The sequence below is a fragment of the Bison bison genome, unplaced genomic scaffold, assembly GCF_000754665.1.
Source record: "Bison bison bison isolate TAMUID 2011002044 unplaced genomic scaffold, Bison_UMD1.0 scf7180017864249, whole genome shotgun sequence".
In the NCBI taxonomy this organism is placed as follows: domain Eukaryota; kingdom Metazoa; phylum Chordata; class Mammalia; order Artiodactyla; family Bovidae; genus Bison; species Bison bison.
In genome coordinates, this window is record NW_011494821.1 from 1,995,551 (window position 1) to 2,015,403 (window position 19,853).

Below are 19,853 nucleotides of genomic sequence, written 5' to 3' on the forward strand. Positions count from 1 at the left end.
GGGATTGAACCCGGGTCTCCTGCATTGCAGGCAGATTCTTCACCTCTGAGCCACCAAGGAAGCTTTCTCTGGTAGCTGGATGCAGAGACAAGCCTGATGCTCTAACACTGCCAGCAGCGGGAGGCCTGTGTCTCTGAGAGTGGAAGTTGGCATGTGCACAAGCCTATCAGAGAAGCTCCTGGAAGGCATGTCCAGGGCAGGGAAGTGAGAACCTGAATCCTGGGTCAAGACACCACGGTAAATAAACAAGTATATATCTATCTGGGCACAAGGATTTCAGCCATAAATGATAAGCTTTCTGTTGAAGAATATAAAAACCCATCCCATGACATGGAAGATTTATCGTGATGAAAAAAATTTTTAATGTGAAAAAATGCATCATTGGTGGAAAGAAAACAAGGCTTTTAAGTTGATATTGAACCAAGGGAGAGAGCACCATAGAAGGAGTTCTGAGCTAAGAATAGGACTGCCAAGTATAGTTTTTAAACAGACAATCCAGCATTTGATCTTTATTTCCACAAACAAGAATATGCCATCAAAGGTCCTACCTGGGAATGTCTGTATTCTTTTTGAGAACCGGACTCTGTGCCACTGTGTTGACTCCCTGCAGAGCAACAGCTTCATTATCCATGCTTTTTGTGCATTAGCGATGGTAGGGAGGAGACTTCACCTGCCAGGGAGATGCCCTGCTCACTGGCTTTGCCAGAGGAGGCCCTAAGGAAGTTCTCAGCTCAGAGGGACAGGATCCAAGAAGGAACCCTGGAATGCATAGGATCCTTGTGGAGTCCTAAGTCCTTGGCAGAACAGTTCAGAGAGCAACACATATGGTCAGGATATGTGTTCGGCTCACCTTGGGCCCATATGTCTGCTGTGTGCTGAGAAAAATCAAGGGTCTTGTGTTGAACCTCTTGACAAAATGGAAGAGGCAAAATATCAATGGGGAAAAGGTCTCAGAGTTTTCAGCAAATGGCTGAGACCCAGATGGGGGCAGGGAACGGGCCATGTAATAGACTTTAAGCTGAGACACCATGGGGCCACACCTGGCCCAAGCAAGTGAGGGGTCAGTGGGCTAATGGTTGACATGACTCTGGAGAAAGGCCCTGACAGATGCTGTAGTCCAGCCCCTCCCTGATGGAAGCTGAGGCCCAGAGAGTGGGCTTACTTATTCAGTATCTGACATCAGGACTGAGCTTCGTCCATGACTCAGACTCTAGCCTCTTGAACCAGTGGTTCTCCTGGAAGTGGAGGCAGAGGTGAAATTCTTGACCAAACACAGAATGTGTTTCTACTGAATTCCATGGAAAGGGAGCCACTCAAGTAGCCTGGAGTGAGGGTAGCCCTCTGAAAGAGTCATAATACCAGACCCTGGTTCATCACCTACCCAAGGGCTCCCAGCCTTTTTTTTTCTCCTCCTGCCAGACTCATATTTCATAGTAAGTAGATATCTCTTGATTTCAGGAAACATAGGCCAATTTCCCAAGCCCAAAAGATGCATCCTAATTGGTCTCATGGTATTCCAGTTCCCCTTTGTCAGCGATTGGCCTCAATGTGGGCATATGATTTAGTTCTGGCCCACAAGACATAAAAGGAGGACTGAGGGGCTTTCTGAGAAAACTTTTGCTCTCCTACTAAAAGCAGAAAATGCAGTAGGCACCATCAGCCCCCATCCCGTACACCTGCCTTCAATGCAAGTGTATACAGTGTGAGTTAAGCGTGACAGTGAAGCCACAGTATCCTTAAGATGGCAGAGTGGATGGTCAAGCCTGAGTCTTTGGTGGCCCAAGTGAGCTGCTGGTCCCGTGCCAGCAACTGTCTAGCTCCAGACTTCTTGGTAAGTAGACATTAGATGCCCTTAATAGGATGGCATCATCAACTCAATGGACATGAGTTTGAGCAAACTCCAGGAGATGGTAAAAGACAGGGAAGCCTGGTATACTGCAGTCCACAGGGTCACAAAGAGTTGGACACGACTGAGCGACTGAACTGCAAATGCTGCTCTTATAATTTAAGTCACTGCCAGCTACGTTTCCTCTTACTTGCAGCTGAAAGCAATCCGGATGGCACTGGCCACAAGCGTTAGTGCAACTCCAGCCAAGTTCAAGAGAAGCTGTTTAAAAACAGCCTTTGGTCAGCCTCCTCGACCTTGGAATCTGCTCTCCTGAAGCACCACCCAGCTTTCTTATCATTCCTCAATCAGTTGGAATCTCCCCACCCTTTCCCCCACGCCACCACATCCTCCCCCATCAACTCGGCCAGTCTTACTCATCCTTCGCTCCCCACCTTGGATGACCTTCACTGACCTTGCTCACTTACCACCAGGCATGCATCCAATTGACCATACTGATCATTTTATTTACTAATCACGCTTGTGGTGGCCTGCCGTAGTGGCGGTACTGGACCCCACAGGCTGTGCAAGTCCTCGGAGCCCTCACTGTGGGGGCGGGGGGGGAGGGCAGACATGTCAGCAGCAGCAGTGTAGGGAGTAGTGATAAAGGGGTGGTGCAGTTTCACCTTGGTGGGAGAGCAGCTGGCCCATTTCCACGCTGCTCTCGCCAACCAAAGGCTTTGTTTCTTCTAGGGCAAAGACCAGCCCAATCTGTTCCAGGACAGCTCTGAGCCCTCTCAGAGGAGGCAGCAGCAAGGGGCTCTTGTTGATGATCCCTGAGCAGGCAGGGCCTTGGGTAGACCTGCTCTTGGTCACCCACCTTTCCCTACAGGCCCCACAAGGCCAAGGCCCTTAATGGCTAAAGGAAGCAGCAGTGGACATAGCGGTGGCAGGTCTGAATCAGAACCTCAGCCGCCACTAACTGGATGTGTGACTACTGGACACGATGTGGCCTCTCTGAGCCCCAGTCCAAATGAAAGACAGAGGAGGTGAATAACACCTGCCTATCTCACAGGCTGCAGCAGAGATTGAATGAGATCATTAGCAGGGTGCAGGGAGGCCTGGCACAGTGGAAGTGGGCAATGTGTAAGTGTTCATTCATCCACCTGCCTCTCCCCACCCCATCGTCCTGCACAGAGCAGAAAGCCAGAGACAGCCTGGGGCACCTTCCACTGGAGACAGGACGGTCAGGACTCACCCCACCGCAAGGAACCAGCTGTATATGCTTGGCCCTCGAGTAGAGAGAGTGGGGGTCTTTAGGTTCCCAGACTTTCTCCTGCTCTGAAAAATACCATCAGTGGCGCAGCACAGGAAGAAAAGAAAATTGGGTTGGTGGGCAAGAGGACAGGACTCTCTCACGCATCTCTCCCCGAGGTTCTGAGGGTTCTCAGGCCACTCTGGAATCTTGGTCCCATATCTTCAGGTAGATTCACACATGGGCAGGAGCTGTCTGCTCGGGAACCACTGGGCGCTGCTGGTTCTCAGCGATGCTCTGTCCGTACCAGGTGGCTGCCAGGGCCAATCAGCAAAGGGAGCTTTCCCCAGAGGAGCCCAAACTCCGGCCTGACAGACAGGCTCTGAAGGAAGCCTGCTCTTGGTGGTTAACAGCTATCCATCCCCCTGCACCTGCAGGTGAGGGTGGACCGAGGTCTCCAGCTATGGGCCCAAAGGAGCCTATATGTAGTATGACCACTGCCCATATATAGTGTGACCCCAGCTGTCATGGGGCAGGAAAGCATCTTCTGGAAGAGACAAACTAACCTGCCGGGGAGGATCCCAATAAATGTCAGCCAGACCATGAAGGGGTCTGAGGAGGTGTCCTGCAGAGCTGGGGAGTGGGTCTAAATCATCAGTTACAGTTGAGCAGATTACAAGTGGGGTGCAGCAGGCAGTGTCATCCGGACGTTAGCAACTCAAGTTCCTCATCCTTACTCCCAGTGGTCCCAGGAGGCTCTCATTCCCACTCTCACTCTAGTAGTGGGAAGCTGCCCAGGACCAGACACTCCATCCCTGGGCTGTGGACTGACCCCTCCTAGTGCCAGGAGGGATCCAAGGTAGCCTAAGGGAAGCTGGGAGAGGCATGGGGCCTGGAAGGTTGTTTTCTCACCTCCCAAGCTGGGATCTGATTCCCATGTGAATGACAAGTGAACCCCAGAGCCCAGCCCCGGGGGGGCCAGCTCAAGGCTGAGTGGGGACAGGACCCTGACCATCTCAGAGGTGATGGCAGGCCCCCAGCAAAGATGGATGCCAGCAGACTCACGGCAGGCTCCCTTCACTTCAGAGCCTGCCCTCTCAAAGCCCATCCCCAGCTGAGACCCCAGGCCTGGAGGAAGAGTTGGCCTGGTCAGCTGGGTCTCCGTAGGGTGTGGGCATCATGGGGTCACTTTGGGACATGAACCCCAAAGCTCTGTGGCAAGTCATACTGGAAGGTTCAAGAGTCCTTGGGAGGGTGGGGGCCATGGGCATGGTCTTGCAACTCTTCCAAAGTCTCAATGTGTGGTCACATTAGCCCAGTCAGGGAATTGATCCAAGTCAAATATGACCCGTCCCCAGGTGTTGATGGCCAAAAACACACAGGTGATTCCAATGACGTTCATTATTAGTCCTGTTTTCATCTGGAAAAGAACAGGGTCAAAGTTAGCACTCTTGGGTCTGCCAGGCTGTCAGAACAAATGTGAGTGGGACACGGGGATCCGTGCTCTGGAGAAGGGAACCAAAGCTGTTGGTTGGGCCTCCCGTCCCCAGGCCAGGCTCTGTCCTCAACCCACCCCCAGGCAGAGTAACTTCGTCCAGTACAAGTCATCACTGCTCAAAGCAGCCTGGGAAACAGGCAGGACAGGCAGACTCTCCAGGCCCACTGGGACACCTGGAAAACTGGGCCTCAGGGAGGCAAGCGAGTTACTGAAGAGTTCTGGTCCAGAGCTCACCCCAGCACCCTCGCCCTCCCACAGACGCACACCAGCCTTTCCAGAGCCTGAGCTGCCTTCTTTGCGTGGTCATTAACCCCTGCCCTCAAACCCTGTGGCAGATTTTTCACTGGGGATCAGAATTGAGCCTGCAGTCCCTGGTTTCTGGGACTGCCATCTGTGTGAGAATGCCCCATGGAGCCCCAAAGATACCCAGTGGCGGTGCTGAGATAACCGACACCTGACTGGGCCGGGGAATGGTCCCTCTTCACTGGCTGCCCCGTTTGCACACTGGCCTCTCCCCATTCTGCCGCTGCAGACCTGCCCTCCTTCTGCCAGAAGAGTCCCTCCTTTGGCTGCACTTGTTTCTAGGGCAGCATCTGCTCCTCCCAGGCAGTGGTGTCCCATCCCCAAGCCCCGCCCCCCACCACCCATCGCCACCGCCCCCCACCGCCTCCATCTATAGCCTCTATCAGTCTCTTTGGCTGCCATTCGTCTTTCCCCTATTCTCAGCCTCGTCCCTCCTGACTCTCCTCTTGGGTTCTTGCTTATTTGTGAAGTCTACATTGGCCATATGGGACCCCCACCCTCACCCCGTCCAAGTGCTCAGTGAAGGTTCCCCTGATAGCTGCTCGAGCACCTCCAAATGGGAGATTCTGTAACCCACCTCTCAGCTTTGGGAGACAGAACAGTCTATGAAATAAGAGATGGTGTCAGAAAAGAAGAAAAAGTTGCCTATAAGTGCAAAGAAGGAGTTAGGTCTGGACATTTGGTCCCAAACTGTTTAACATCACAGGGCATCCCTCAGGACCAAAGGATCATAGTTGATGGGAGTGAACAAAAGCAGCAGCGTTACCATGTCGGAAACCTTGAGGTGTCCATAGGAAAACACGATGGCGTTAGGCGGGGTGGCCACGGGCAACATGAAGGCAAAAGATGAACTCAGCGTACAGGGGATCATGATGTACAGCGGGTTGAGGCCGATGGAACGTGACTGGGGAAAAACGCAGCACTGCAGTGTCACAGGTGCAGAAAACAAAGCTGCCGGGACCATCAGTCTGAAAAGCAGTTCCCTAACATGCTAAGCGCGTTCCCACCTCTGTGCCTTTGTCCTGCTGGGTCCTCTGCCCTTTGCCACACCTGGATAGTAACTCTGCTGGACCCTGAAGGCTAAACTCCCCAGCACGCCTTTTTGAACCCCCTTGATTCATTCAACATATATTTCTTGGGCACCTACTATATGCCAGAGACTGCTGGATGCTCCTGCCACCCATGTGTGCATGTCTGTCTCTCCTGATACAGGCAGAGGGAGCCTGGAGGGCAGGGACCATGTCACTCATCTGTGTATGTGCCTCAGTATGTATGTGTTTCTATACACATTTGGGTTCATTTTGCATATGGAATTTGGTATCCATCTCTTTTACTCTAAAGCTTAAAATTGAGCCACACCTACTGTGTCTAGCACAGAGTAGACAGATGCTCATAAATATTTGTTGAATAAATCAGTGATATAATTTGTAATGTCTGTCAATATCTACCAAAATGAATAATTCATCATGTGGATCTACATGCACTTGAGGGCAGACACACATGCAGAGCTGTTTGGTGCAACATTGTAACAGCAAAACACACAGGAAAGGGTCTCAACAGCCATCAATAGCAGGATGGTCAAATAAAATACATCTATACAAACAATGGAATCGTCTGCAGCTGTAAAGAATTGAGTAGGTTTTACATTTTAACAATGGAATGATCTCTAACATGTATGATACGATTTAATACATTAAGGTGCAGAACAGGACTATGAAATGACATTTTTTAAAAAGAGAGTGTGTGTGCATGTGTGTGCATTCTTGCATGTATGTGTGTGTGTTACACACCCAGAAAGATATCTAAGAAATTATTAATAGGAGTTATCTCTAGGGAGGAGGCTAGAGGGTAAGGGTCTGTATGCTCTTTGTATTATTAGACATTTTCCAGCCATGTGTATGTACACATTTGAAAAATTACATGTCCCCATTTTATGAAGTATCCTTCAAGACTATGATTTTTTAATGACTTGATAGTATTCCATTGTCTGAATATGTAACTTATTTCACCAATCCCCTACTATTATGGAAGTCTTTTTTATCACAGTTCTGTGATGTGCATCTTTATGGTATAAACTTGTAAGCATCTCTAATAATTTTTCTAAGATAGACTCCTGAACGTAAAATCCCTAGAGTCAAGGGGTGTGAGAGGGTTTCAGGTTACAGTTCCTATGAGTAAACAGGTCTCAGAAAAGGCCGTGCCAGTTGCATTCCTCCAGGATAACTAAGAGGAACCAGTTTCCTTCCCGGTTTCCCTCATGATGTATGCACCCCACGTGTCTCTGGGCCCACCTGGGAAGTTACCACCTTCCCCTTGCCCACATGTGGTGCTGAGCCAGATGTGAGGCCTGTGGGGACTCTAACTCAGGGCTTCTGATTCTAGAAAAGCTTGTTTCCGAAAGGCCTGACCACCCGCTCCGATAAAGACCCCCATTTATCTGTCTGGTCTGGGAGTGAAAGCCAGGCCTCTGTGAGTGGAGGGAGTCCTCACTACTGCATGGCCAACATCAAAAGAGGCTCCTTGGCATCTTTTCGTTCTAGGCCACCTGCTGAGGGGTGGGGGAGATGGGCTCTTCCTAACTCTTCCATCTTCACTTGGAAAGAAAAGAGAAAGTCACTTGAGTTTGCTTTGTATACACATGGACACCCTGGCAACTGAATGAAAATTTACCAACTTCAGTCTTGTGCTGAGGCCTTTGTAAGTCTGTCCTCTGAACTCCAGAGCTTCTCCCAGGCTCATTTCCCATCTACACAGGGTTTTCATAGCCCTCATCCTATTTGACCCTCAGCGCACGCATAGGAGAAAGAACTTGAGTGATGTGTTTGGAAGATCCTGAACTTGAACTCAGGTCTTCTGACTCTAAACCTAGGCCTTTTTCTGTGCCACCTTGAGTTGGTACTGCCATGTGATGAGAGACAGAAGGAAATGCAAGAAAAGATGGCAGTCGAGCTTCCTATACACTCTGCTTTCTTCTCAGGCCCAACTCAAAACTACGCTTCCCCAGAGAACACAGTTCTTTAGCCTGACACTCAGCACCCTCATTCACAAGCTCTCTAGGCTCAGTGCACACTGCTCCACGATACCTGAGCTTGCCAAGCAGGGCTTCTGGGAGTTTATGCAACCATTTCCTTTACATGGGTTTTGTCCAGCTGGGCCCTCTGTGCCTTTGTCCTGCTGGGTCCACTATCCTTTGCCACTATCTAGGCCTACCTAAGATGCCACTACTCCATCTTTGCAGAACGTCCTCTCCCCTCCCACCATCCCCAGGCTCCAGTTTCCCCAAGATCTCTTCCTGGTGGGTTCCAGCCTGTGGTGTCCCCTGTCCTGCAGGCCTCCCACCCACCTGTGCTACATTCTGAGAGATGCTCTATCATTCCCCCATGGCATCCTTGGTGCCAGCCCTGCCTCCCGAGCTTGAGAAATAATCAATTACATTTATAAACAAATTTAGAGCACCTGGTTCTTGCTGAGCACTTTGGGTCAGCATGGAGGATACCAGAAGAACCAGCAAAGCACTAAGGGCAGGACCAGGGCCAGCGAGGGCTCAGGGACCTGGGTCTCCACAGCCTAGCCAGGCTTGGGCCCCTGATGTCACTGCCTCTCTGGGGACCCAGTCAGCTTCCTATGAAATGACGACTCTCCCCCAGCCGAGTCACTTACCATGGAGGCAAAGATGGGCAGGAACAGGGTGGTGGTGGCCACGTTGCTTGTGCACTCGGTGAGCACAGCAATGAGTGAGGACATGATCAAGGCGATGGCTGTCGGGGACACAGTGTGCAAAGGCTCCATCTGCTTCCCCATCCATTCTGACAGCCCTGAAGCCTAGGAAGCACAGGGAGGGCAGTCACCACAGGGCTACTGGCTCACAGCTCCTCCAGAGCCCAGAGGGACCTTCATCTTTCTCCGAGGAGCTCAAACCAGACCTCACTTCCAATTCTCTTTCTCTGAACACGTACCATAGGTGCTGTCATCCATGCCCACAGTTTCAATCTCCAACCTCACTCTGCTGTCTCTGAAATCTGTTGTCTCCAGCCCAGCTGGTCTACTGTCTGGATTTCCACCCAGATGTCCCAGGAGCATATCAGACTCAATACGACCCAACCTGAATTCACCCTCTCTAGCCCAGAATCTGCTCCCCCTGGGCTCCCCAGCTCAGTGACTAGACTCACCCAACCTAGAAGGCTAAGGAGTCATCTTGGGGTCTCTCTCCCCCTTATTCTTTATGCCCGGTGACCATGTCACCCAAACAATCTCAAGTCCATCATCTCCTCTCAGTCTCCCACAGTTTTTGAAGCTCAACAGAATGATCTGAGCCAGAAACTGGGGAATTTCTATTTGGGGCTTTAGGCTGAGAATAGATTGTCCAGGGAGAGAATGAAAAGTGAACAGATAAGAGGCTAAGGATAGAACCTTCGGGAACACTCATATTTATTGGAGAATAGAGGAAAAGTCAGCATAGGAGGCAGAGCAGGAACAACCAGAGTTAAAAGTAGGAGAGAATGGTGTCTTGGGGATGAAAAGAGGAAAGAGTTTCAAGGAGGAGAGAGTGGTCCATGGAGTCCAGTGTTCTGAGCCTGTGTTAGATGAAGGCTGTACAGTATCTACTGGTCTCCCCCAAGCCCCACCCTTCTTAGGCCTCCACTCCAAACATCCAAGAGATTTTTCCTAAGTGTAGATCTGACCAAGTCACTCTCTGGCTTCAGCCCTTCAGTAGCTGCCACCACTTTCAGAATAAAGTCCACACTCCTTATCTTGACCCTCAGTGAAGCAGTTTCTGGGAGGTAACACCAGCCTTATTATCTTCTGCTGTTCTTCAGCTGGATTATTTCACACTTACTTCTTCACTCGTGTGCCACTTCTTTCTGAAATGCTCTTCCAGATATGCACCCCCTGCCCCCGCCTAGGATGGGAAATCCTCAAAATCAGAGACTGCATCTCAATCTCCTCTGTAATTCCTATGCCTGACCTAACATAGACATAGTAGGAAGGTTTGATGATGAATGAATGAGAGATAAATAGGTGGATGAGTGGATGGAGAAGTGACTAAATGGATGGATATGTTCATCAAAAAAAAAAAAAAAAAACAGTTATGAACCCACTACTCGCCAGGCTGTCCTAGATACTGAGCAAACAGCAATAGTAAGACCAAGTTTATAACATTCTATTCCCGGATGGATGGACAGATGCACAGATGGATGGACAGATGGATGAAGGACAGCAGCACCAAGGCGGCTCGTCCCCTCCCCCTCTAGCTCATTTCTTCCCTATTAGGGAAGGAGGGAGGGAAGAAAGTTGCATTTTTGAGGGTATTTTCTTCCAAATGCTGTTCTTCTCTTCCGATGCCACTACATACCTAGCTAGAGAAAAAATTTCTAAATGGCAACTGTATCAACAAAAGAGGTCAGCAGGTAGATGAAGCAAAGGAAATGGTGAAACTATTCACAAAGAGTTGAAAGAAAGAGTTGCCTTGAATAAATCAAAGCAGAGATCATTATTCCCACAGCCCCCCAGGAGACTTCCCAGTGTCCCCCGCCTCTCTTGGCTAACCACGATTGTTCACTCATCTCTGAAATCAGTCAAAGAGTACTCTCTCTGTTCCAGGTACTATGCATGATGCAGGGTTTGCAGATGACAAGACAGAGGCACTGTCTTCCTGAAATGTGCAATTACGTGGAGGAGACAAACACAGAGGCAGAGCCCTGGGGTGCTGGGAAGGAGGGGTGCAGAGGCTCTCAGCTGCCCTCTCGGTGAAGGAAGAGGCCCTAGGCAGCCCCCCAACCCTGCCACCGCCCCAGCAGTGAAGAAGTTACCTCGCATCCGTTAGCCACAGCAAAGCCGCCCCCCAGGAGAAGCACGATCCCCCAGGGCACTTTCTCCTGGGCCACCTTCCAATTCAGCAGTGGGGGTGGATAGAATGGAGTTTTCCTTTCTGAGAAGAGACGATAAAAACACCCACATACGTTAGGAATTCCAGTGGTGATCCAGTGGTCAGGACGCTGCACTTTCACTGCTGATGGCCATGGGTTCAATCCCTGATCAGGAAACTAAGATTTCACAAGTCGCATGGCACAGCCAAACAAAAAATCACACACAATCCAGAGCAGCATTAGCAAGAAAAAGAGATAAAAGTGATCTCATCAAGGGGGCATAAAAGCCTGCAAGGACAATGAGTACCATCTCATAGCTGTAAATCAGCTAAAATGTACAGTAATCACTACATCAATTGCTGGTAAAGACATGATATATTAAAGCTATTATATGCTCTGGTAGCGTTATAAATTGGTACAGCCTGTTTGAAAAGCTATCTCCCAATACATGTTAAAAGCCTTTAAGACATATATACTCTTGTACCCCAGCACCATCACTGCTAGAAATTTATCCTACAGAAGAAACACCCTCAAAGAAAAAGCTATATATACAAAAGCATTCATTTATAATAATGAAACATTCAAAATAGTCAGAATGCTCCATAACCGGGGAATGGTTACAGCCCCCTGATACAATATAACGCCATAATTAAGAAAATAAATTTGAAGACTGCAACAGTAACAGGAAATGTTTATAGAATAACTACAAACAAAAACATGAAAACAAAATCCAACAGAGAAAACAGATTGAAATGTTTTGATTATAGCTATATAATATCTATATGCATATTAACAAAGACTGGGAGGGAGAGAGAAACCCCCAAAATACTGATGGCATCATGGGAAGTCCCTTTCTGTTCCTCTTATTAAATAAATGAGATTGCAAATGCTTAAAAAGCAAGAGAAGAGGTCCTGCGCTGAACAATACCCAGGGCAGTCTTGGAAAACACCCAGTGCTCAGACTCTGTAATCTAGCCAGGCCTTTGCTACAGGGTGAGGTTTTCTCCCTCCTGGGCCCAGGGAATCTATGGAGACCCTTTGCTGCCAGGGCCCAACCCTGATGAGTGGGAGGCCAGGACAGGAGCCTTACCTTCCTCAGTCTGACTGCAGAAGTTGAACTTGGGCTTCTGCGAAGGCATGATGAATAGCAAGATGGCCACAAAGATGGCCACAGTGGCATCGGAGGCGTACCTGGGCAGGGACAAGCACAGAGGATTAGCCCAGCTTGGCTGGAGTGACAGTCACGCCACGAAACTTCTCTGTATCTGAATGCTCCTACATGCGGAAGCTGGCTCCTCTGAGAAAGAAAACTGATACTCCGGGACTTCGCTGGTGGTCCAGTGGCTAAGACTCTGCGCTCCCAATGGAGGGGGCCTGGGTTCAATCCCTGGTTGGGGAGCTAGATCCCACGTGCTGCAACTAAAGCCAAATAAATAAATAAATAATAAAAATGAAAAGAAGAAAGAAAAGAAAGAAAATTGATACCCCGAAGGCCGAGACCAGGGGTGCTGAGACGGACTGAATCCAGGCTGGAAACCAAGACGCCTACATTCTTGGCCTGGCTCTGCCACCGTCTTTGAGTGACCCTGAGCGACTCATTTCCCTCTCTCAGCCTGTGTTGCTCTGGAGGTGAACTTTGTGCGTTCTTCTCAACCAGATTTTCTGGATTCTGGGGTCACCAGGGTGACCAGAAGGACTCTGGGGTGACCCCAAGCAGACCTTCAGAATGAAATAAGGCACGAACAGGTGGCTATCTCTCAGACCACATCTTCCTTCTTTTCTAGGATATGCATGCTCTCAACTTTTCTTCCTTTCTGATCACATAACTTAGCCAGAAGAGAAACTCCATATCCCCCTCTTTTCTTTCTAAAGAAGCTTCTGGACCCTGGATGTGCATCTTCAGAGGGACTCATCCGAATCTGGAGAAAGATAAGAAAGGAAAGACGGTAGAACAGAGACTGGGAAACCGGAGCACTGGGAGCCCCAGTCCTCGCCCAACGAACTTCTATCACAGCCTGGCTGCCCTGAGGGACCACAAGAACACATCTGTGAGCTTGTTGGGAAGACTGGTGAGACAAAAGCAAGTCCGGAAACCAACAGAACGTTCCAGAACTGGATGGCAGAAAAGGAGGAGAGCCACAGAAGGTGCTGCGGGAGGAGCCACTTACTTTGTCTTTCCTTCTGTCCAGGCGATCGACACCCAGCCAGGCATGAAGCCGGGGTCCCGGGTGAACCAGAGGCCGACCAGCAGAAAGAAGCAGAGCAGGACGTTGATCTCAGCGAAGGAGAGGGGCCCCAGCTTCCTGTACTCCGCCCACAGCACCTCGTGGGCAGACTTCTCCTCGCTCTTCTTCTCCAGGCTGCAGCCCCAGGACAGACTAGAGGAGGCAAAGATGACAGGGCGGGGGGAGCGTGTTGGTTAGCCCAGGACTGGCTGAATGGAAGTGTGAATGCCGGGCAGCAGAACATGATAGAAAGCCGCAGCGGGCTGCCCGTCACCAGGGGGCCTTGAGCAAGTCCCTCCCCACTCCCCTTCTCTGTCATCTGCCCACCCGACTTCACAGGATGCAGTGGCAAAGTCTGTTTTGTGTGCCCAGCATATGCCCCAGGGTGCCCCCAGAACTGGAGGGTGCCCCCAAAGGAAGCCTGAGAAGGCACAGGTCGGATGGCCAGTCTAGATCAAGACTCAGGAAGAGAGGATGGCCATGAAGGTGGGAGACTGAGCGAAATGGACTGCAGATGGACAGGAGCAGAGGGGGCAGAAACAAGCAGAGTCGAAGCCACTGCTGGCAAGGGCGTCCTGGCCGGTACCAGTCGCCTAGAGGCCAGCTGCTGCCATCATCTAGGGGACACTGAGAAATATGGAACCAGCTCGCGGTGGAGCCAAGGCCCCCTCACAAGCTCCCTGTCTTCCTTCTCCCACTGTGGCCTGTAGCTGCTTTCAATGGTACTGGCATGCCAGTCCCCATCATCAGGTGGCTCAGGAGGACACAAGGAACAAAGACAGGTCCCAGCAGACTGGGTCAGGCAGGAGGAAGGTGGGTGCTTACATTCCAAGGAGCTGAGGTGTAGGATTAGGGACCCAGCAGACTCCGGGGGCTGGAAGTGAGTGTGGCTAAGGCAGAGGGAGAAGCCAGCCAGGTCCTGCTCTTGGATGGGCTCCCAAGGGACCAGGGCCCATTGGCCAACACACTTGCCCAGGGCACCCTGCAGCACATCTCCCTGGGGAGGATACCTAGCCTTGGGGAGAGCCAATTGATTGGAAAAGACCCTGATGCTGGGAAATATTGAGGACAGGAGGAGAAGGGGGCAATAGAGGATGAGATGATTGGATGGCATCACTGACCCAATGGACATGAGTCTGAGCAAACTCCGGGAGATGGTGAAGGACGGGAAGCCTGGCGTGCTGCAGACCATGGGGTCACAAAGAGTCAGACTCGACTGAGCGACTAAACAACAGAAGTCTTGGGGAGGGACTGGCTGGGGCCGCTGGCACACAGAATGCTGACCCTGAGGAACCCATCAGCCTGAAGGTGGTGGCAAGGCCAAGTTGATTGTCCCTAGAGAGCCTTCCCTTCTGGGAGTCCTTCCTGGGACCCTAAGTCCCTGTACTCCAAGGAGTACAGGAGTTGTGGAATAGGTGCCGAGGTGCTGAATGCTGGAGCCAGGGGCAGATGCAAACCGCTTTTAAGAGGGCGAGAGCCAGCCCGGGGATGCGGCACGGCCTGGAGCAGGGGCTCAGGGATGTTTGGACATTTCCTCCCGTGGTGCTCAGGGGTAAGGAAAGGACGCGACGAGGGTGAGGGCTGGGAACTCAGGTCTACACAGCCTGCCAGGATCTCCGCTTTGGACAAGAGGCCAGGCCATTTGTCCCCAGGGTCACCCACCAGGGACACCTTCTAGATCATCCAGCAGGGGGATGGCTCCACTGGGGTGGGAGGTGGCTTCTCTGTCCTCGCCCCCAGGGCATGAGAGTCTGTGTTCTACCCGCCACTAATCTACTGTCTCCTGTAGTTCCTGAGGCTCTGGGGCTGGGCCAGAAGCTTCAGCCTTCCAGAACAGGATAAGGGGGGGGACTCTGGTAGCCGCCCAGCTCTTTTCTGATGCTGGGAACACATCCTGACAACACAGCGGCTGCAGACTCTGGGGGCAGCATCATATATTCAGTTGTCCAGTGCTGGCCCTGCCATAGTGGTGCCGCCAGGCCTTCAGGTCCCCCTGAGACTAAGCGTTCCACGCTTATCTTTGGGTTAATCCATCTGGTGACCTCTGGGCTGGTATGAGAGAAAGGCAGGTGGATCCAGCCTTCCTGTGGGATTCCTGGGGGGGTAGGTGGGTCCACAGTATCCTTCTGCAGTAGAATGGCCTTCCTCGAGATGCTGATGAACTGGGTAGACATGCTGTTGGAGAGGCCAAGGGACCCCGAGCTCTGGAAGAGATCCAGGAGAATCCTCCTCCCTGACTCAGGGGTTAGCCTGATAAGGAGGGCTGGGTGTAAACCAGCAGCAATATCCCACGAGTCCTGAGGGGTCCTGGGGTGAGCTGCGGCCTCCTTGGCTGGACATGGCCTAGGAAGCTGCCCATAAACTCTGGAAGATCCATTTTTTCTGAATTAGGCTGGAGGGAATGGCCCTGACATTGCTCTCCATGACTAACCAGATAAGGATTCAAGCTGGGCAGGCAGGCGCCTAAGGGAGCAGCTTCCCTTTCACAAGGGGGTCCGGACACGGGGCAGGGTGGGGATGTGATGGAGGCCTAAGTCTACCTTTATGTTTTTATTACAGCTGCTCTGATTATGGATGGAGTTTGTTGTTGTTTTTTTTAACTGTAGTTTTCAAAACAATTCGTCCTTCAGAAGAAAACTTAACCAAAATGCCCCCTTTTCCCCATTAACTCACAGGTTTTCGTGGGCATCTTTGCCTTTCATCTCTGAAGTCTCCTCTCTCCTGCCACATAGGCCTATTTTTCACTGAAGCTCAAGCTCCCCATGAATTAAGGCACAGAGCACGCAGCTCACGGAGATAAGTCCGTGCTTTTAAAAATGACAGCAACAGGGGTTTCCCTGGTGGTCCAGGGGCTAAGACTCCATGCTCCCAACGCAGGGGGCCCTGGTTTGACCCCTGGTCAGGGAACTAGATCGCGCATGCCCCTATGAAGATCCCATGTGCCACAGCAAAGATCGAAGAATCCCAAGTGCCGTAACTAAGACCGGGGGCAGTCAAATAAATAAAAATAAATTTAAAAAAAAATTGAAACGACAACAACATTTTGACGTGTTTGTCAGCCACGCGTCATGGTTTCTGTGCAAAGCCTGGCTGCTGTCAAGGTTGACCTTGGTAAACCATGCCTGTGTGCTGGGAACCAGAAGGTAAACTTTGCAAAAGTGGCGTGCTTCTGGGAACATTGTGAGCTTTCAGTAAATCTGGGCTTGGATTGATTGGGACGCTCTCAGGCCGTCTGCCGTGACCTGGCCTAAAAGACACTTGCAGCCAAGTGGAAGTCTGTCCAGTCCTACACCAAGAACAAGCGCTCGTTAATTGCTTTGACTCGCGTTCAATGGCTCACCTGCTCCTTCTCCCTGGGCTGGGCGCTGGGCGGATGCGGGGGTCAGAGAGGACTTACCCGCAGGCCACAGAGGAGCTCGGGGTGGGGGGCAGTACTGGAGCATGACTGCAGGTGCCGGGGGATGGCAGAGGCGGGTGGGTGGGCAGAGCCTGGAGTGTCCAGGGAGGCCCGGAGCAGTGAGAAAGCTAGGAGTCATCAGATTCAGAATGGCGGGGGACAGGTTGGGGGGAAGCTGGGAAAGGAGTTGCCAAGGAAGAAATGTTGGAACTGGCCTTGAAGACTGAGGAGGTTAGAAGGGAGGAAGGCAGGGAATGGCATTCCGGGGAGAGGGAACAGCACGTGCAAAGGCATGGGGAGGCACAGGGGTGGCAGGAAATGGAGGGCAAGCCAGCAGGAGAGGGGCTGCTGAGAAATGGTCGGAACCGGACAGGAAGCACGCTCTGGACTCAGCTGCTGAGCCAGAGGGGTTTGCTGCAGGACCCGGCACGGTTAGACCCACTACTGTGTCACCGTCTCAGACTTACTCGAATCTCATGTACATGAAGCGGAGCCACAACCAGGAGAGCAGGAGCATGATCAGCATGTTGGGGAAGGCGAATCCGAACCAGGAGGCGAAGTTCACGATGTCTTTGCTGTCTGGAAACAACCTGACGGGAGAAGCACCAGTCCGCCCACGTCTCCACCAGACGCTGGGCCGAGACAGCGGGCAGGCCAGGCCCTCTGGGCAGAGGCTGAGCTACAGCCGGGCCCCTAGAGCTGGCCTGAAGCAAGGGCCCCAGAACATAGCCACACACAAGACAAGCCTGAGGTGTGACCAACCGACCCTCCTAGGGGTCCACACCAGCTGAGAAGCTCGTGAAAAGCAAGGCCCTTCAGTCCAGAAGAATACACCTTTGTACACACATAACTGGCCAACAGGTCCAGGGGTCCACGGATTCCTCAGAATCAACCAGTGGGTGTGGGCTTTCGCAAGAGAAGGGCCCCCTTAAAAGATCAAATCTCAAAAGCTTCCCAGGGTGGGATCAGACAATGTTTCCTGGGGGCTAGAAGAGGGTCACTTCCACCCCCAGCCCCAGGCATTGATCCCTTTAGCCCAAGAGTGAAGTGGCACAGAGCTTCCCTGCTGGCTCAGCAGTAAGGAATCCACCTGCCAATGCAGGAGGCATGGGTTCGATCCCTGGGTCAGGGAGATCCCCTGTAGGAGGAAATGGCAGCCCACTCTAGTATTCTTGCCTGGGAAATCCCATGGCCTAAGGAGCCTGGTGGGCTACAGTCCATGGGGTTGCAAAGGGTCGCACACGACTGATGAACTCAACAACACAGCCACAGAGTTTTTCTCACTCAGCGCAGATAGGCAGCTTTGCCCAGAGGAGCTCTGGGGAGAAGCATAAGGCTGTCATTACAGAAAACACTTGCAGAAGCAAAGCGGTCTGCTTGTTCCATCTCAAGTGTCCACCCTGCCAGGCTGCAGGCCTGCCTTCCCACCCTCAAGCCTCCCTCTGCACCCCTGTCCAGGGTGCTTGTCTGCACAGGACAGGCACCACCATACTTCTGTTCCTTCTCTCTGTACCTACTACGATTTGTACTTATCTTCATTAACACATTTACATGACCCATCAGAACTCTCCAGGCGTCTGCTACCCTCAGTTGCCCTCAAGTATCCCACTGGCAGGCCCCAAGACCCTCTCACTTCTGTGATCCCAGCCTCACAAGACCAGGCACAGAACTGAGTCCTCAGAGCCTGGTTCCTTTCTGGTTAAGGCTGCAAAGTTCCAAACAGCCCCCTGGTCCACCTGGAGCCCCACAAGGGCACACATCCCCTCAAGGGCAATTAGAAGGGCCATAGCGAGTGAGCCGGTGAGGCACCAGCTGACCTAACCGCTAACCTTCGCCGACGTCATAGGACCATCATCGTTAAACAGCAAGGTTGTGAACCAGCTTTGAGGGGAGTGTCTTTAGAGGTGTCTGTTTTCTACAAGTTTTAACCAAGGACCCTGCTTCTTGGACTATGTTGTTTCCCCTGGCTGGCTCTGGGTTCAATCCACATTCCTTCTGAGCAAGAATCCTGAGCCCGGGAAAGAAAGGTGGGACTTGCCCCAGGGAGAAAAGCAACCCTGTCTATGGACATCAGCTCCCCCGCTGTGGGGTCCTGAGTGTGTGCAGGGGGGCTGGGCCACAGAGGCTGAAGGCAGCCCATCCTCCCTGCTCTGACATGTCCCCCCAGCCCCAGGGCCCAGCTGAAGAGGAGGCAGAGGTGGGTGGGCCCCTCCAGCCCTGTCCCTCTCACCCTGTTATTGTCCCCAAAGTCATGGCCAGCGACTCACTCTTGCATCTGGCCCAGGAGCACAACGTTGGGTCCCGTCCCGGTCAGGGTGGCGGTGCCTCCGATGCTGGCCGAGTAACATATGCACAGGGTCATGGCCTTGCACGCGTTCTTCCTGTTGACCTCCTGCTGCCTCATGGAGGGACCTTCCAAAGTTGTTTGGTTCCCTGTGTGGGCATACTGCCATGAGCTGAGCCAGCCCTGGGGGCTGCCTGCCCAGCTCTAGCTCCAGCTCCTGACCCAGCTGCTGACTTGAGGCTCTGGGCATGCCAGCTCTGCTGGCTCCTCCCCCAGGTTTTCCTTCCTCAGCCTCAAGACCCAGGCAGTGGTCTGACCCCATCTGCCACCCATGGTCAAGTCCCACGGCTCTTCAACGTCTCGTGCAAAAACTCAGCAGCTTCAGACATACTCCTTTCTTTCCTGCCTCCTTGCTCTCAGTCAAGATGTTCCCTTCATCTGGAGGGAGTGGGGGCAGGCGGTAGTCCCAATCCATCTCAGATGTCCTCTCTTCCTAGCAAGTCCTCTCCCTGTTCTGCGCTTCCTCCGTGTCTGGTTTATGGCATTCTGTGGTCTCTCCCAAGTCAAATGAACTGTTCGAGGGACCTCTTGACCCCACCCCACCAGGCTCTATGAATCTGCAGTACAAGGGTGTCTGCTTCATCTCTGTAGCCCAGGACCTGGCCCAGGGTCTGGTCATCAGCACAGGCCCCAAGAGGCCATGCAGGGCCCTGGGGATGAACGAGGCAGAGGAAAGACACAGGCACTCTCTGACTTCCTTGAGCTCAGTGTTCAGTGGGGAAGCCAAGGTGTGACCACCAACCCCAAAACCTGTGGGAACAGAGTGGCAGACAGACTTGGCCTGTTCAGAGGAGGCCTCCCTAAGGATGAGTAGGGGTAGAAAGGATTCCAGGGCATCCAGTAGGTGCTCAAAAGATACCCAAATGAATAATCATATCAACATGTATTGACTTCTATCATGGCAGGAACAGATGCGGGGGGAACTTGCTGTAAGCTCCACGAAAAGATGGAACTTTTATACACTAATCACATTCCTAAAAGTTAGGAAAACAGCATTTCAAAGTATTTCTCTATGTGCTTGTGAAAAAGAGGGCTCCAGAAAGCAGGGAGGTGGCTCAAGTTTTTGGAAACAGAGAAGACTTCCCTGGCCAGGGGCTCACCAGGCAGCTCGCCGGCCTTGCCCTTTTCTGCCAGCTCCA

The 19,853-nt window shown here is 51.9% G+C and overlaps 1 protein-coding gene across 1 annotated transcript in view; it reads right to left on the bottom strand.

Annotated features, from left to right (window-relative positions):
* Positions 1–19,853, bottom strand: part of SLC13A5 (solute carrier family 13 (sodium-dependent citrate transporter), member 5) — a 27,991-nt gene continuing 8,138 nt past the window's right edge. The window contains exons 5-13 of the mRNA XM_010847511.1: positions 19,815–19,848; positions 18,638–18,803; positions 16,838–16,960; positions 12,917–13,126; positions 11,839–11,939; positions 10,692–10,810; positions 8,542–8,703; positions 5,648–5,785; positions 1–4,500 (exon numbers count right to left, since the gene is read on the bottom strand). Of these exons, the coding sequence (XP_010845813.1) occupies positions 4,375–4,500; positions 5,648–5,785; positions 8,542–8,703; positions 10,692–10,810; positions 11,839–11,939; positions 12,917–13,126; positions 16,838–16,960; positions 18,638–18,803; positions 19,815–19,848 (1,179 nt within the window). The 3' untranslated portion in view covers positions 1–4,374. The remainder of the gene's footprint in view (positions 4,501–5,647; positions 5,786–8,541; positions 8,704–10,691; positions 10,811–11,838; positions 11,940–12,916; positions 13,127–16,837; positions 16,961–18,637; positions 18,804–19,814; positions 19,849–19,853) is intronic.